Source organism: Gastrolobium bilobum, unplaced genomic scaffold (genome assembly GCF_033153095.1).
Source record: "Gastrolobium bilobum isolate Gb01-03AN ecotype WA unplaced genomic scaffold, APGP_CSIRO_Gbil_v1 utg8280, whole genome shotgun sequence".
In the NCBI taxonomy this organism is placed as follows: Eukaryota; Viridiplantae; Streptophyta; class Magnoliopsida; order Fabales; family Fabaceae; genus Gastrolobium; species Gastrolobium bilobum.
The window spans coordinates 73,375-91,868 of record NW_026897959.1 but is presented as its reverse complement, the minus strand read 5'-3'; the positions used below and the strand labels follow the sequence as shown (position 1 = coordinate 91,868).

At 30.9% G+C, this 18,494-nt stretch overlaps 2 protein-coding genes across 3 annotated transcripts; one reads left to right on the top strand and one right to left on the bottom strand.

Annotated features, from left to right (window-relative positions):
• The first annotated feature begins 1,129 nt into the window (after window positions 1–1,129).
• LOC133311778 (uncharacterized) lies at window positions 1,130–5,293 on the top strand. 2 transcript variants are annotated; one of them, XM_061512882.1, is made up of 5 exons: window positions 1,130–1,192; window positions 1,274–1,414; window positions 1,530–1,687; window positions 3,257–3,323; window positions 4,958–5,293. In XM_061512882.1, exons 2-5 carry the CDS (start codon window positions 1,283–1,285, stop codon window positions 5,054–5,056), a joined length of 456 nt encoding a protein of 151 aa, XP_061368866.1. In that variant the 5' UTR covers window positions 1,130–1,192; window positions 1,274–1,282; the 3' UTR covers window positions 5,057–5,293. The 2 variants fall into 2 exon arrangements, with proteins under 2 accessions (XP_061368866.1, XP_061368865.1); XM_061512881.1 differs by lacking the exon at window positions 1,130–1,192 and having other exon boundaries at window positions 1,201–1,414.
• A 1,987-nt stretch (window positions 5,294–7,280) lies between these two features.
• On the bottom strand, window positions 7,281–9,576 carry LOC133311753 (F-box/LRR-repeat protein 13-like). Its single transcript, XM_061512844.1, has 3 exons — window positions 8,593–9,576; window positions 7,791–7,953; window positions 7,281–7,381 (listed from the first exon to the last, which is right to left on the bottom strand). Exons 1-3 carry the CDS (start codon window positions 9,574–9,576, stop codon window positions 7,281–7,283), a joined length of 1,248 nt encoding a protein of 415 aa, XP_061368828.1.
• Window positions 9,577–18,494: the final 8,918 nt, after the last annotated feature.

Genomic DNA, 18,494 nt, shown 5'->3' with positions numbered 1-18,494 from the left:
TTTTTAATTTAAATATTAAATAAAAAATAATTCCTGTGATAATATTAAATAAAATTCGTCAACAAACATTTTTTTCCCTATTTTTAATTTAAATTCCTGTGCCGATAAGACGTGTGGCTTTCCTCATTTGACATTTCTTTTTATACGTTCATTTTTTTCATGTATTATTTTAGAATTTTTTTTTGATTTTGTCACTAACATTAATAAGTGTGAGAAAATATTAATATAGTGATAATATTTACAAATTTTAATAAAAGATAGTTCAATCAAATATAAATTTTATTTATTTATAATTAATAATTATTTAACGACCTTTTTAATTTTTGACCAATAATCTTAAATGAATAGATTAAAAAATTAAAAAAATATAAAATATATAGCCAGTTTGACCGATCTGGGTTCAAAGCACCGTGTTTTGTCTCATACGACGTTGTTGATAATTAAATTTCCCATCGATTACCAAAAAAAAAAAAAAAAAATTTCCATCGATCAATCTTGCAAACTGCACGACACTTATTATTATTATTTTTAATTGTCGTGACTATAGTAATTAAAAACTCGTTTTGTTTACTGGAAAAAAAAAACTCGTTTTGAAACTGCATTTTATGTTTTTTATGATTTTTTTTATTAAATTTTTTTATCAATATTCTAAATTTTTTTATGATTTTTTTAGGATTAGGTTTTTTAGTATTGACAAATATTTAATATAAAATATTTAAATTAATTTTCTGAATATATATGAAATATTAATATCATAATTTAAAAATACATATATTATTTTTTGAATAATCTAATAAAAAATAATTTAATTTTCTAATATATATATTTGAAATTAATATAATCTTTAACTAAATAATTATTTTATAAATCTAGCGTTAAAATTATTTCTTACCATCTCAAAACAGGTTATTTTGGAGTTTAGAGAAAAAAAGTAAAATCATCAAAAGAAAAAAATCCTGTTTTTTCCCAATGTGCTTTTTCCTTATTTTACAATGGAAAAAATTTCTATACATTTAAAGAATATATATAATCATATATCATTTTAAATTCTAATAATTAATTTCCATCCATTAATCGTTATAAATTATTAGGTTAAATTTAACCGGCTTTTTCCTTATTTTAACGATGGGAAAAATCACCATGAAACAAGGAAGAACCATCACCTCATCGTCGCTCTTTAAGAAAAACGCAGGTTTCATATTTCTCAATCAATTAAGATAAACACAGGCAATTGTTATGTAATTGAATTTGATGTTCCGAAATTAAATTGTAGTGAAAGAGAATGAGTTACCTGTTAACAACGTTGTCTAAGAAATTAGAGGTTGATTCCATCATCAGAGACACCATTGATAAGGTTCTTGTCCTCCGATTTGGCCGTGCCTCTGACCCTGTCTGTCTCCAGCTCGACGAAATTGTATGCTTTTCATTCTCATACATTTCAATTTTGTTTTATTTTATTTTTCAATTTTTTTTTTCTCTCTTTTAGAATTTCACACTATCCCTAAATCAAACTCATGTTGTCTATACAGCTTTCTAAAGCAGCAAGGGATGTGTCCAAGTTTGCAACTGTGGCACTGGTTGATGTTGACTCACAGGACCTTCAAGTCTATGTCAAGTATTTTGACATCACTTTGATACCATCTACTGTGTTTTTCTTCAATGCCCATCACATGAAAATGGATTCTGGGTATGCTGCTCTCTGCCCCTTTGTTTTTTTTTTCTTCCTGTTTCTTCAATTGGTTGTTGTTTCATTTCATTATGTTTGTGTATGTGGCAGATATTGTGTTAGATGGTTTACTTAAAGAGTTATGATTCCCATTGAAAAGTATTGCTGGAAACAATAAAGCTTATGCCATATTTTGAAAAATATTTAGATTTGCAGTCTGTTTTTCCTTTTTTAATGTTTAAATTTGAGTTCTTTGCCTTTGAATTTGTGATGTTATTCCTACCAAAGCAATCTGTAAATGTTATGGACTTATGGTTATGAACTATACCTGATTGATATGTTATATGCATAGATAAGTGGCAAAATAGACTGTAAGTTTGCATTTACTACTTTTTTGGTCTGTAGCACTATTATGCTCTTTTAATTGAGAATCTTGCCGTGATGAAAAGTGTAGAACAAGAACTTGGCTGATCCAAGGTTTGAAAATTGGACATGATCTTTTCTCTTCAAGTTTCATAGCACTGATCTTTCTGTGTCTATAAACTTTGGTCCCTGCATGTGGGTTGGGCAGTGTGAGCGGGTGGGTGGAGAGGGGAGGGGAGAGTTTGTTAGTTGAGAAGGCCTTCAGTTAGTAACTGTTCCTACTGTGCAAATAAGTAGTATGGAGTAATTTATTTATCATTAAAATTTTTTAGGAAGGATATATCTATGTTGAGATGAGGTTGCTCATATTCTGAACCCGCTTGACTAAACATTCCACTTCTATTTTCTTTTTCATCTGATTTTTTAGAGTGGAATTCCTCATATATATATGCGTACACTTGATCACTAATGGCTATTTGATGTAGTCTTTTTGGTCTTTTTGTTTGCTGGATTTAATAAACTTGTATTTTATATAGAATCAACTAGTGTTATAGACCATATTTTAATAAATTTTATGGAGTTAAAATTTTCAGGCAATATTTTAAATATCATGAATGTTTAATAATCTGTTAATTACAGGTTTTAGTGTTTAAATGATATCAAAGGTTTTGAGGGAGGAGGACTTGATGATAAAGATTTCTAAGAGAAACACCAATTAAGTGGGCCTACTTTTATTATTAAGCCAGATGAGCTAGTTGGAAAGACTGAAGAGTTTTACCCTTATACCAATAAATGGTATCTGAACTAATCAATTACTCAAACGTATTGGTTGAGTGGGGTAGATATCTTACCAATTAAGTTTGGTTTGTGAAATTTGCAACCATATGAAGTGTAGTCAAGTTTGGGATTGGAGTCTAAATGAAATGTGTTCATCTAATATACACCTGTATTGATGAAAAGTTTCATTATTTTTGGAGTACAATTAAATGTCATTTCCTAGAGAGTTTAGTTAGTATAAATACAAACTACTGCTTTTTGTATTTTGTAATTCTTGTTCTGTAAAAGATGACTTAGAATTCTAGTAGTATAGTGTTTTGATGTCATCATTTCAGTTTTGTTAAAGAGAGATTTTTTCCCTCAATTCTTGAGGTATGCTTATCTGATGTTCTGACTAGTATCATTAAATTAGAGAGCGAGTTTTTTGACATTTTGTTATACTTTATGTAGGACTGCAGATCATACTAAATGGATTGGTGCTTTTCACATAAAGCAAGATTTCATTGATGTTGTAGAGGTGCGTATCCTTGTTTGCTGGAATAATAATGTCATTCATGTGGATCTTTGATCTAGTTGGAATGATTATAAATTGCTTTAACTGCTAATTGTTTATTGAATACTAAATTTATTGTTTGTTGGTACCCAAGTTAACAATAAACAACAGTAAAATTACTTCTATTAATTGAATGGTTCAATGGTACAAAGCTCCTTCAGTATACCCATAGAAGCAAAATCAGAACAGAAAACAGAACAACAACATGACAGACTCGAAAATGACTATTTACAGAATCCACAACTCTACCAGCTACTGATTAGCTGACTTCTAATGGCCAAAGACTCCACACACCAGCTGCTGAACGTGGTGTTCAGCGGCTACCCCACTCCAAACCACAGAAGCAGTTTTTATAGTTTTCAAACAGAGGAAGAGTTTGCCCTTTTTTTTTTGCTAGTGATAGGGCAAATTTTTTTTTTCCTTATTTTCAGGAATTTTTTTCTCTTGTAATAAAATTGTTTGGGAGTAAGTTTTTAAGTAGAGGTGTCAAAATGTGATAAAGTTTGCGGGCCAGCCCCTAAAGCTCTATATTTGGCCCTAACCCATTAGGGTCTTTTTGTGGTAGGGCTTTTTTAGCACTAACCCTCAAAACCCTATAATTTAGCGGGCTAGTCCGCGAGCCAAACTCTTTTCTTAATCAAAATTTTCATTATTTAAATATTTATAAATATAAAATAAATTGTAAAAATAATATAAGTAAAAATTGTTGTGAATTTCATGAAGAATATAAGAGAAAGTGAAATATGAAAGAAAGGAAAATGAAGTGTAGATAGAAAATCAAAGGAAGAATAAGATAAGAACAAGTATGAGCTTTTGAAGATAAGGAAATATTATTATATTCTGAATTTACCAAGTACCCTTTTTTTCCATCTAAGATATGTCCTTATATAGGACTCTAAATATAATTAGGGGAATAGACCTAACTCATAGGGCTTTTGACCGGTGCGGGCCTTTATTATTGATATTCATTTGACCCTGCGGGCTTTTTGATTCCAACCCACACGGGCTAGAGCCTAATGGGACGGGTTGGCCCATTTTGACAGCTCTAGTCAAGACAAGATAAAACAAGGGCTGAATAGTGCAGAACTTCAAGGGTCTGCAACCTCTGCCCAAGGCTTTTGAGAGACAATGGTCTCTCCAACTCTCATTTTCTAACCGCTCAATAGTTTGTTTTATGACCTTCCCTTCTCTCCTATTAATAACAGATTTCCCATAAATTTAAGATCAATATCCATAAATATGGAATCAATCACCCATAAATCAACTACATAAATACATCATCAATCACTCATAAATATGGAGTCAATAACATAATCAATCACAACATGGGAAAGGCCTATTCCCCAACGGCCCTTGCTAGAATACACCCTTATGATGGGTAAGTCCTATCACACTTCCTTTTGGATGGTGGGAAAAATGAAGAATGCTTGAAAATGACTTTCTGGCTTGAGTAAGCACAACCAGTAAGTTTCAATTATATAATTTGAAAATTTCTTAAAAGAGTTTACTGAACTACAATTTTATGGGGATATCTGGAAAATGTATGCTTCCAGGTAGTTATTATTGGTATTCATGAAACTGTTTTTACATTCCTGCAGGCAATATTTAGAGGAGCTATGAAGGGAAAGCTTATTGTGAATTGCCCTGTCCCGCCTGAACGTATACCAAAGTACCAGTTACTGTATAAGGATTCCTAAAAATTAAGTTCAACCCCCCAACACCCCAACCCTCCTCCTTCTTATTTTGTTTTCTTTTTCTAGGGATAGGGATAATTGACTTGCAAATACTCCAATGATAGAAACTGTTCTGTTTTTGTTCTCGTCTTCTCCCCTTTTGCTTACATGTGCTGATTCGTAAAAATTGAGCCCATATGTATATTGGAATTTTCACATTCTATAGGTTCGTGAAACAAATGCAGATATCCCTCGTTTGATTTGAACTCAAGTGGTCGGTAGTACTATTTGATTTTTTTACCTCTCATGTTATTTTATTTAAATCTTCTCATGTTATTTACTAACATGAGATTGGTGAAGGACTGACTTTGAACAACTGACAATGATGAAGTCAAAATTGAGATAAAAGCTTGTTAATATAACATGTTAAAAGCATTTCCAAGATATAAATGATGTTTGTACACCAATGGATAAGTCACATATGTCCCGTAAATAAAGGTGATCCATTGACAGTGAATAAGAAAAAGAAAGATATGTGAATGAATAGTGATAATGATATATATATAAACATAAAATGCTTGTTGTAGATAGCCAAGATAAGAGAATAGGAAAAGGTGTGATGAAATAAAGCAAAATCATAAGTCAATGAACTATAATCGAATTTTCAAAAAGTATTTGGGGGATGAGTTTCAACTAACATAAAATAGTTGAAAGGTTAGGTTACTGTAATTCTATTGGTGTAACACAAACTTTTATACTCTTCATAAAGAATTATAGGACTGCTTGGAGTAATATCACTTGGTGTTAACATTAGTTTGTTACTCGAAATTATGACCCTTAGGGTACTCATACTTGATGATATGGTGGGCATGGAGGTGACGTCCTAGCTTAGTTTCATGATAAATTTCTTGGCTTGTCACTCTACTAGCTTGAAGAAAATAGTAGTTAAAGTCAAGCTTTTGTAAATTTTTCTTTTACCCCTTTATTTCTATTAGACATCATTCAACTCAATGATATTGCAGTTTTCTTGCAATATCTACGCTTTGAGTAAGACAAACAACAAATAAAAATGAGGATTCACATTCATAGTTATTAATTGATATTGCATCAAGAAAACTGCACCTCAATGATAATGTATCAACTCATTTACAAAATTTCAGTACATGTAATCAATTTAGTACTGGACAATGCATTCAGATTTTCCTAGAGTTCATATCAATACTATTCCTTTCAAAATTTAGAGCAGAAGAATTTAGCAATTATAGGACAAATAACACATGCTCAATCGCTTATGAGCAAGACATGTGGAACATGCATTTGGTTGGATACAAGATTCATAATAACACCAAGAACTTCGATTTGTCACTAAACAAATCGTATCATAATCAATTCTGTTCAAAACAGCACCTCGACACATGCAATCACTTGAATATGGATGGTAGAAACATTGTGGTATGACTCAAGGTTCCTATTCCTCTAATCAAAGTTCTTCCCTTACTGGATTTAGATCAAAAGCTTAACTTTATATGGCTTTGTATATGAAGGGATAGATTGCACCCAAAAAAAGGGAAAATTTCAACAATGGGTATTATGAATCCTTCTCTCTCTCATTGCATCCTCCCTCACGGAGAATAACTATATAAGACACCTAAGATGCACGTACAAATGGTTGAACACTAAACAATGGTAATCAGACCATACACAACCAGAACCTTCTCTCTCTCATTGCATCCTCCCTCACGGAGAATACATCATTAATACAAATACTTATCTCTTAGAGAGAGGTACTGATTCTTCATACCAGGATCCTTAAGCTGATACGGAGAGCAATTGTCAACCTCATCACTGGTTGTACATATGGATTGATCATTTTATACCTTAGAACAGTACTCATTAACATTATGGTACTGGTTTTATTCCAGGTATTCAGATTCAATACCATAGTAGTGTGGTATTCAATATCAATCCTATATAGTCGCATGACTATCACAAATCACATACCAAACCCTTAAGAGAAATACAAAACACAAAATTCAAATATTAATAAAGCATTCATAGTTTTATATATTCGAAATAGTTTTGCAAAGTGTCTCCAATAAAATGGAGCCCAACTGAATACGTTCAAGATTCTAATCAATAAGAAAGAGGGTTTAATTCCAAATAACCAAAGTAAAAGTACTTGAAAGTTTTTAAACATTCAAAGCATGCAAGACCATCCAGTTACTGCAGAGTGCATGCCTTGGCCTCTTCACACATCATCGATTATGAAAAACGCCATGCCTTCATCATAGTAGGACGGCATTTCTGAGCGGGAGCAATAAAGAAAAAGCAGAAGTGTAAGTTCCAATGCTAAATGAATGAAATGAAAATATAATGGAGAAGCTAAAAGTAATAAATAAAATTATTCATGAGTTTTTGCAGAGAGCATATAATAATAACAGAAATCTTCCTTTTGAGTCAAATTAAAGTGCTATGGAGATCCTACTTATGTCAATTATGTCAATTAAACTTTATATTACAAGAATGGGACGGTAGGAATCAAATTCTTGACCCTTGAATTATATATATTTTTATACAATGTGAAGAACAAATCCAATTCAATTCAAATTTCTTACCAGAATATTTTCATAGGCTAAATCCATCCATGTATAATTTGCTGTAACGAGAGAGAGGGTTGGAAAGAGAGAACAGAGAAAAAAGCTATGACCAAATTAATTATATAACTCACTGCCAAGAATTAAGCATTAGTATATATTACCTTGAGTAAGAGTAGCTGCTGCACATTGAGAATCTCGACGCAAGTAGTCCAATGCTTCTCCACATGGTGGACGTGCAAAAGGGTCAAGTTTCACGATCAATGATTTCAAGTTACCAAAGCCAACAGGTTCAGCATCGGGAAAATCAGGAATCACAGCGACAACCTAATTAAGCATTGAGGGTGATTTAGACAAATTCATTATCAAAGACTTGGAATAAAATAAAATATATGTTATGATAGTGTTGAGATATATAGTCCTACATTAGTTGTATGAGCAACTAATGTGGAGTTTATAAGGCCTTGGGCACTCCCACTCTTTGAGCTAGCTTTTGGGGTGGTGTATCTCAAGGTTCTTTACATGGTATCAGAGCCTCGCCGCCCCCCACTTTCTCTTGTGGCGTTTCTTAGCACAGGTAGGCTGAGCCTGTTACATTGTCCACTCTTCGAGCCCAATGGAATCTCGTGTGAGGGGGCGTGTTGAGATATATAGTCCCACATTGGTTGTATGTGCAACTAATGTGGAGTTTATAAGGCCTTAGACACTCCCACCCTTGGAGCTAACTTTTGGGATGGTGTATCCCAAAGTTCTTTACATATAGGTTTAAACATATATTAATATGTGGATGTTATATTTACAACCTCTTTTACCTTATAATCTCATGCAACTATTTTTGTTATTATTAGATAAAAAACAAATCAAGAGTAACATGAATGATTATAAAAGGTTATAAGGCAAAACATGTTGTAAGTATTTACAACCTCTCCCGTATATGCTTGAAACATAGTGATTTAAGGTACGTACCTCAAGAGTTGCTGAAGAGAGTGTCAGTGATTTTATATGGTTGAACCTTTTCAGCAATTTTTGCAAGGTACCTGCAATCTTAGGAGTAGGTAAAACACACCAAGCTTCAATTCTTGCTTCTTCAAGAAAATCTAGATTGTGCTCAAACAGTGTATGCACAGCTCCCCCATCAGAAAGAAGACCACCCACGAAAGTAAATGAAATCAGATTTGGAGTACATATCTGAACATTGGAAGGATGACAGTTCAAAATGTTAAACCGTACGGTCAGATTGACAACATTTTCATTCAATATATAAAGGCTCTCTGCCTCATGTAAAGTGCAACAGTCAATGACCAAAGTACGCAGCTTCTTGCAGTTTGAGAATGGCTCAGCAGGACCATTGTAATCATCACTTGAAGAAAATGCAACCTTTCTTAGATGACAATTTATTAACTCAGGAAGGTCTAGAGTTTTTGGAAGAATTGCTTTCCCTCTACAATGACGCAGTGAAAGGTCAAGAGATGTGAGGGAATGGCATGAGAAAATGGAACAGAAAAACTCAGTGTCTTTTGGTACAAAACCGAAACTGTAGACATCGATTTTGAATTGCTCCACTTTATGAGATAAAGCATATTGGAAGAGCTTGAACAGTATTGGATTGGTAATATACCCTTCAGACTCAACAACAACATTATGCAAGGCAGTAGAATTATCGCGATGGAGCAAAAAATTGCACAGAAAGTTCTTGAAAAATTCAAGATTTTGAAACTCTGTGCTTCTTACTATCAGTGCAGGGACATATTTCCAAAGGTCCTTGTATCTTTTGGACAAGACACAAGTCCGAACAGCTTCTTTTGTTGTCATAAATGCCATTATACATAGCAGAATGCAATTTGGTAATTGACTAATTCTATCCACGCTTTCTTTTCCTTCTGTTTTTTCACCACACTTTCCTCTGATCATCTTTGGCAGCTTCTGTAACATATTTCCTTTCCGCACCATCTAATCAAAATAAACTTCGACAAATATTAAGCTAATAATTATTGGCAGCAAAATTTAACAAAACAACCACTTTTTTGAAGAAAACAATCATCAACAAATCACAAAAACATAGTAATGTTGTCCCCCACTTCCATGATAGTTTCAATTTAGTCTTGAGTTTGTCATGCTGATTACAAACTCCTTTGCAGATGAATTTGGCCATTTGTAAGGTTACACAAAAAGTTCACGTTTGATCAATAAATCATATTAATATCGCAATCAAGATTGCCAAGTGAGGAAATTACAATTTTTTTAAATAAAATATGAACAATAGTGGTCTCTAAATTTATTAATTAGGAAAAAAATTGAAAAAAAAAAACTCAACCAAAATTTAAAAAAATCGGTTAGATCTGAGCGGATCATGATTAATTTGGGACATCAAGACCTATGGTATCTACGGAGGAAATAACCACAAATGGTGATGGATCAATGTGTATAAGAAGGCTAGAAGTCAATTAGGATAGTGTGTGTAGTGCAATAAAGGAGGATGGAGATAAGTGAGGTTTAACCCTTTAATTTTAATGGATAAAATCTAGGGTTATATATGTATCATGTAACAGGAGAGTTATTATTTATTTCTGCACACACAGTAAGAATATGGGGTCCACAAGTTTTTTTCTTCTTCCATTCATATGACTTTCTCTCTCTTGAGTATTGTATCTACTGGAATGTTACTTTTATTTCTGTAACATTACGGATTCATTTCCCTGAAACCTATTATCTCCTAAAAAATATAAACAAAGCTAATCTACGTAAAAACTTAGAGAATATGTTTATGAATAAGGTGGCGACTAGCTGAATCTTATAACACTCTCATATATCATTTCTAAGACGGATACTTTCAAATTAGTAATGCGAAGTACAATAATTTAAACATATTAAATTCATAAAATAAATAATCAATAATAATAAACATAAATAAATATTTAATATTGAAATCATAGCATTAAAAAAATTACAAAATAACAATTAAACATGAACAAAATATTTACAAACTAGTAAAAAACTGAACTATAAGTTAAATATTAATAAATCAAGAAAGTAATGAAATAAAAAAAAAAAATTTTTTATTAAACTTACAAAATTAGCATTGCCAAAATAAATATAGGGTAATTGGTGTTGATGATGGAACGGCAGGGGCTATCAAATTTGTTTAGTGGTTTGGTTTGGTGTTGTGATGGCAAGCTGTTGGTGGCGCGGCTTTAGTTTGTGTGGATCGTTGGTGGCTAATGTTTTTTGTGCTTCTGTTTTGTTTTTCAATGTGTTTCCCTTCTTTTCTTTTTTCCCCCTTAATTTTCAAGACTAAGAAAAAAACAAGCAAACAGGGTGCAACGTTGCAATGTGTTTGATGATGTGTTGGGGCTATTTAAAAATAAATAGACTCATATGACATTAAAAATAAAGAAATAGATAAAATAAATGTACTCAGATTCATCTTTTTTTTTTATTTTTTTTATTTTAGTGGTGTGAGAATGAGTCCTTAATATATCATAAGTGCTAAAATTTATCTGTGCAAAACATTAAGGTGTTACGTTGCAAAATTGTATGAGAAAGTAAAATTCTGAAGGAGAGTAAAATGTGTGTAGAATAGGGAAAAAGTTTATTAAAAAAATAACAAAAAGTTTACCACTTTTTTTATTTTATTAATTTATATATGTATATTTTTGAAAATGCAGCAGGATATTTATTAAAAAAATACATAAATTTAAATGAAAAAGGAATCTGAGTCTAAAAGGGTTTGTGAATAAATTTAATGTGTAAACAAAATTTATTTGAGCTTCACGAAAAAATGCTTAAGGAAGATTTTATTTTATTTTTACTTTCAATATCATGCAATGTAGTGTAAAAATAACCATATTGGATGTTCAGAAAACCCCTTTAAGGGATTAAACTTACATAGATTGGCAAGGACTCAACATACATAGATTAGCAAGTCAATCTTGTCTAATTGTAGTTGAGTTTTGAACCAGAGGAAGGTGAAGGGGTTTCTTTTTGAACTAAGTTTAAAATGTTTTCAAAGTGAACAATGTGTTTCCAAATAAAACTACTGTTTCTCAAAATGCATTTAACATTCATCTAAGTCAAAATATAATTATAATTATTTGAAATTGGAAAATCAATTGAGGATAGTGGCAAGAATACTCAGGGACGAAGAAAATTAGTGTTATTCAAATGGGTGAGTACATGTTTCAAAAAAAAAATAACAAGCTTGGAAGATTGTGTACATATCAAGTGCTGGTCCTCTCATGTGCAAATTCAACATGATCTAATTGTATCTAAACTTTGTGTTTATTTCTTTCTTTATAGAGATTCACAATAATTAATTAGGCTCCATCTATTTAATATGTGTGAGTTTCCAGCTCTCTTTCATAAATTTTCATACAAGTTATTTCCAACATCAATTAGTATCCACTTGTAAAATCTCATATACATTATGAAACTAATCGAGCAATCCACAAATATTTAACTCGAATAACATGATTTATTGTTAAAGGAAAGTGTCGAAATTGAAAACACATACCTTGAAGTCAAAAAAATTTCACGAAATGAAGAATAATTGTGCCACCCTACACAAGAAAATCATTATCTATTGAGCTTAGATCTATGGTAATATTTGATAAACTAGCAATAAAATGAAGAGAAATGAGTGAAAATTGACTTACTACTCAATGTTGGACGACAACGAAGGTTCTAGATGACGGCGAATAAACATGTAAGAGGAACGAAAAAGGGGGATAATATGAATATATACTGTCTCAATTACTGAGAAAAATATAAAAAATGAAAACAGGTCAACACGTGGGCCCACTTAACTTAACAGTTACGAAATGAACTAATCTCAATTCCTGAGAAAAATATAAAATAAGAAAAGAGGATAACTCATGCGCAGACTCAACTTAACAGTTACGAAATGAACTGATCTCAATTCCTGAGAAAAATATAAAATAAGAAAAGAGGATAACTCATGCGCCGACTCAACTTAACGGTTACGAAATGAGCTGATCTCAATTCCTGAGAAAAATATAAAATAAGAAAAGAGAAAAACTCATGCGCCGACTCAATTTAACAGTTACGAAATGAACTGATCTCGATTCCTGAGAAAAATATAAAATAAGCAAAGAGGATAACTCATGCACCAACTCAACTTAACGGTTACGAAATGAACTGATCTCAATTCCTGAGAAAAATATAAAATAAGAAAAGAGGTTAACTCATACGCCGACTCAACTTAAGGGCTAAGAAATGGATTAGGCTAACTTTTTTTAACTCGCATAAAACCATAAAAGTTTTACATGGTTCACTTAACCAACAAGTTAATGGGTAGAGTTGAGTTTATATCTATTGTCCTAATTATAATTATTTAAAAAAAAATTACAAACATGGAAGACTTAGCTTAGCTTTCCCAAATTCACTTTTATATCAACTCTAAAATAATTTATTTTAAATTTATTCCTTTGTGTCATAAATTTCAAGATTTACAAATAGGGAAAGGATATATTTGCAAACTTTTTATTTAGAAACCACACTATGTATTCTTGAGAATAGACTCAGCTAGGAATGTATTTCTGGGGATACATAATATAGTTTATAAACAAAAAATTTATAAATATAACTTACTCCTAATAACTATTCTTAATATCTTATAACTTAAAAATATGTGCTTCAAAAGTTATTCTAAACTTTAGATGACGTAATACGAACAAGATAGAAAAGAAGAATGATATCAAATATATAAGGTCTCAATACTTAGAAGTAGAAAAAAAGGGATAGGGTAGAGGAGGAGGTCAACCTATGGGCCAACTTGATTCCACAACTAGAGGAATGAGTTGGGCTAACTTTTTTTAACTCACATAAAGTCATGTTAATTTGACCTAATTCAGTTAACCAATAAGTTAATGGCTTAAAGCCAGCTTATACCTAATTATTATTATTTCAAAAAAAATTGTACAAGAGGAAGACTAGCATAGTTAACCCAAATTCACTTTTGTATCAGCTCTAAGAGTTATGACTATCCTCAATATCTTACAAAATCACTCATTTTCACCATCTTTTAGGTCATTATTAAAAAAATTATAAATTAAAAGAAATTACAAATTAGATACTAAAAATACCCTCAATAACATGTTCCTTAGCGGATCATCAAACATTCATGGAACCCGTGAATTCAAAGCTTCAAATGTCCCATAATCGTCTAGAACCGATTCAATTTGAGTGAGTTTGGTCAAAGAGCTTACTGAATCACGCATCCGACACATTTTTTTTTTATGTCTAAATTTTATTTTATTAACTAAAAATGAAAAATTAATTTATAAGTCAATTTTTTTCTGCTATAAAATTTGACATAAAAAATTAATAATGTATGAAAAATTACTTTTGCTTTATATTTATGTTATGAAATTTGAATATTTAATTGATTATATGACTTATTATGGACTGTTATATGTATTAAATATAAATTATATTATATACATTAAAAATATTATTTAATAACATGTCAAAATATGATATTTTTTAAAATTAACATGTCAGCGTATCATGTCTCGTGTCCTGTGTCAGTGTCGGTGCAACATAGATCACCATATTTAGTATGTCCATTGTATGAGTAATGATCAGGTTTGACATTGTACCATCACACACCAAGCCTTAAAACCATGTGAAAATCGAGATGAAACAAGAAAAGTAATAGTCAATTAGAGTTTGGCAATTGATAAAAGAGGTTTGCATTCATCATTCAAAATGACCACAAAAAATTTCCTACACACAACATTTTGTGAGGACCGTATTTTTTGAAGCAAAAAAAAAAAAAAAAACTACAATACGAAAAACGAATCTCTATAACATAATACAATTACTTTTCCTACAAGGTAACTTTTATAAAACCCTTGATAAAATTTGAAAATATCTTTCCATCGCAAGAGAAAAACTTCAATGCATTGGTTGACTGAAACTTTAGACAACGATTTTGAATTGCTCCACTTTATGAGAGAAAGCATATTCGAAGAGCTTGAACAGAATTGGATTGGTAATATGCCCTTCGGACTCAACAACAATATTATGCAAGGCACTAGAATTATCACGATGGAGCAAAAAATTGCACAGAAAGTTCTTGAAAAATTCAAGATTTTGAAACTCTGTGCTTCTTACTATCAGTGCAGGGACATATTTCCAAAGGTCCTTGTATCTTTTGGACAAGACACAAGTCCGAACAGCTTCTTTTGTTGTCATAAATTCCATTATGCATAGCAGAATGCAATTTGGTAATTGACTAATTCTATCCACGCTTTCTTTTCCTTCTGTTTTTTCACTACTCTTTCCTCTGATCCTCTTTGGCAGCTTCTGTAACATATTTCCTTTCCGCACCATCTAATCAAAATAAACTTAGACAAACATTAAGCTAACAATTATTGGCAGCAAAACTTACTACAATCTAACAAAACAACCACTTTTTGAAGAAAACAATCATCAACAAATCACAAAAGCATAGCAATGTTGTCCCCCACTTCCAATGATAGTTTCAATTTTTTAAATTTAGTCTAGAGTTTGTCATGATGATTACAAACTCCTTTGCAGATGAATTTGGCCATTTGTAAGGTTACACAAAAGATTCACGTTTTATCAATAAATCATATTAATATCGCAATCAAGATTGCGAAGTGAGGAAATTACAATTTTTTTAAATAAAATATGAACGGTAGTTGTCTCTAAATTTATTAATTAGGAAAAAAATTGAAAAAAAAAAACTCAACCAAAATTTAAAAAAATCGGTTTGATCTGAGCGGATCATGATTAATTTGGGACATCAAGACCTATGGTATCTACGGAGGAAATAACCACAAATGGTGATGGATCAATGTGTATAAGAAGGCTAGAAGTCAATTAGGATAGTGTGTGTAGTGCAATAAAGGAGGATGGAGTTTCATAAGTGTGTATAGGTGAGGTTTAACCCTTTATTTTTAATGGATAAAATCTATTATCTCCTAAAAAATAAAAACAAAGCTAATCTACGAAAAACTAAATTAGAGAATATGTTTATGAATAAGGTGGCGACTAGCTGAATCTTATAACACTCTCATATATCATTTCTAAGACAGATACTCTCAAATTAGGAATGCGAATTACAATAATTTAAACATATTAAATTCATAAAATAAATAATAAATAATAATAAACATAAATAAATATTTAATATTGAAATCATAACATTAACAAAAATACAAAATAACAACTAAACATGAACAAAATATTTACAAACTAGTAAAAAACTGAACTATAAGTTAAATATTAATAAATCAAGAAAGTAATGAAATAAATATAAAAAATAATTTATTAAACTTACAAAATTAGCATTGGCAAAATAAATATCAGGTAATTGGTGTTGATGATGGCACGGCAGGGGCTATCAAATTTGTTTAATGGTTTGGTTTGGTGTTGTGATGGCAAGCTGTTGGTGGCGCGGCTTTAGTTTGTGTGGATCGTTGGTGGCTAATGTTTTTTGTGCTTCTGTTTTGTTTTTCAATGTGTTTCCCTTCTTTTCTTTTTTCCCCCTTAATTTTCAAGACTCAGACAAAAACAAGCAAACAGGAAGCAACATTGCAATGTGTTTGATGATGTGTTGGGGCTATTTAAAAATAAATAGACTCATATGACATTAAAAATAAAGAAATAGATAAAATAAATGTACTCAGATTCATCATTATTTTATTTTTTTTAATTTTAGTGGTGTGAGAATGAGTCCTTAATATATCATAAGTGCTAAAATTTATCTGTGCAAAACATTAAGGTGTTACGTTGCAAAATTGTATGAGAAAGTAAAATTCTGAAGGAGAGTAAAATGTGTGTAGAATAGGGAAAAAGTTTATTAAAAAAATAACAAAAAGTTTACCACTTTTTTTATTTTATTAATTATATGTATATTTTTGAAAATGCAGCAGGATATTTATTAAAAAAATACATAAATTTAAATGAAAAAGGAATCTGAGTCTAAAAGGGTTTGTGAATAAATTTAATGTGTAAACAAAATTTATTTGAGCTTCACGAAAAAATGCTTAAGGCAGATTTTATTTTATTTTTACTTTCAATATCATGCAATGTAGTGTAAAAATAACCATATGTGGATGTTCAGAAAACCCCTTTAAGGGATTCAATTTACATAGATTGGCAAGGATTCAACAAACATAGATTAGCAAGTCAGTCTGGTCTGATTGTAGTTGAGTTTTGAACCAGAGGAAGGTGAAGGAGTTTCTTTTTGAACTAAGTTTAAATTTTTTTCAAAGTGAACAATGTGTTTCCAAATAAAACTACTGTTTCTCAAAATGCATTTAACATTCATCTAAGTCAAAATATAATTATAATTATTTGAAATCGGAAAACCAATTGAGGACAGTGGCAAGAATATTCAGGGACGAAGAAAATTAGTGTTTTTCAAATGGGTGAGTACACGTTTCAAAAAAAAAAAATAACAGGCTTGGAAGATTGTGTGCATATCAAGTGTGGGTCCTCTCATGTGCAAATTCAACATGATCTAATTGTATCTAAATTTTGTGTTTATCTCTTTCTTTATATAGATTCACAATATTTAATTAGGCTCCATCTATTTAATGTGTAAGTTCCCAGTTCTCTTTCATAAAATCTCATACAAGTTATTTCCAACATCAATTAGTATCCACTTGTAAAATCCTATATAAATTATGAAACTAATCGAGCAATCCACAAATATTTAATTCGAATAACATGATTTATTGTTAAAGGAAAGTGTCGAAATTGAAAACACATACCTTGAAGTCAAGAAAATTTCACAAAATGAAGAATAATTGTGCCACCCTACACAAGAAAATCATTATCTATTGAGCTTAGATCTATGGTAATATTTGATAAACTAGCAATAAAATGAAGAGAAATGAGTGAAAATTGACTTACTACTCAATGTTGGACGACAACGAAGGTTCTAGATGACGGCGAATGAATATGTAAGAGGAAAGAAAAAGAGGGATCATATGAATATATACGGTCCCAATTCCTGAGAAAAATATAAAAAAAGAAAAGAGGTCAACATGTGGGCCAACTCAACTTAACGGTTACAAAATGAACTGATCTCAATTCCTCAGAAAAATATAAAACACGAAAAGAGGATAACTCATGTGCCGACTCAACTTAACAGTTACGAAATGAATTGATCTCAATTCCTGAGAAAAATATAAAATAAGAAAAGAGAATAACTCATGCGCCGACTCAACTTAACGGTTACAAAATGAACTGATCTCAATTCCTAAGAAAAATATAAAATAAGAAAAGAGAATAACTCATGCGCCGACTCAACTTAATGGCTAAGAAATGGATTAGGCTAACTTTTTTTAACTCGCATAAAACCATAAAAGTTTGACATGGTTCACTTAACCAACAAGTTAATGGGTAGAGTTGAGTTTATATCTATTGTCTTAATTATAATTATTAAAAAAAATTACAAACATGGAAGACTTAGCTTAGCTTTCCCAAATTCACTTTTCTATCAACTCTAAAATAATTGATTTTAAATTTATTTCTTTGTCTAATAAACTTCAATATTTACAAATATGGAAAGATTATAATTGCAAACTTTTTATTTACAAACCATACTATGTATTCTCGAGAATAGATTCGGCTAGAAATGTATTTTTGAGAATACATAATGTATTTATAAATAAAAAGTTTGTAAATATAACTTACTCCTAATAACTAGTCTTAATATCTTATCAGTTAAAAATGTGTGCTTCAAAAGTTATTCTAGACTCTAGATGACATCATCCGAACAAGATAGAAAAGAGGAATGATATCAAATATATAGGGTCTCAATACTTAAAAGAAGAAAAATGGGATAGGGGAGGGAAGGAGGTCAACCCATA

What these genes read in the sequence shown, in the direction of transcription:
- LOC133311778 (XM_061512882.1), top strand. Translation starts at nt 1,283, where the DNA reads ATGAGTTACCTGTTAACAACGTTGTCTAAGAAATTAGAGGTTGATTCC. An exon ending in GTCTCCAGCTCGACGAAATT is followed by an intron (nt 1,415 to 1,529) that starts GTATGCTTTTCA and finishes TTGTCTATACAG; the next exon opens with CTTTCTAAAGCAGCAAGGGA. An exon ending in ATTTCATTGATGTTGTAGAG is followed by an intron (nt 3,324 to 4,957) that starts GTGCGTATCCTT and finishes ACATTCCTGCAG; the next exon opens with GCAATATTTAGAGGAGCTAT.
- LOC133311753 (XM_061512844.1), bottom strand. Translation starts at nt 9,576, where the DNA reads ATGGTGCGGAAAGGAAATATGTTACAGAAGCTGCCAAAGATGATCAGA. An exon ending in TCTCTTCAGCAACTCTTGAG is followed by an intron (nt 7,954 to 8,592) that starts GTACGTACCTTA and finishes ATGCTTAATTAG; the next exon opens with GTTGTCGCTGTGATTCCTGA. An exon ending in AGCAGCTACTCTTACTCAAG is followed by an intron (nt 7,382 to 7,790) that starts GTAATATATACT and finishes TCATTCATTTAG; the next exon opens with CATTGGAACTTACACTTCTG.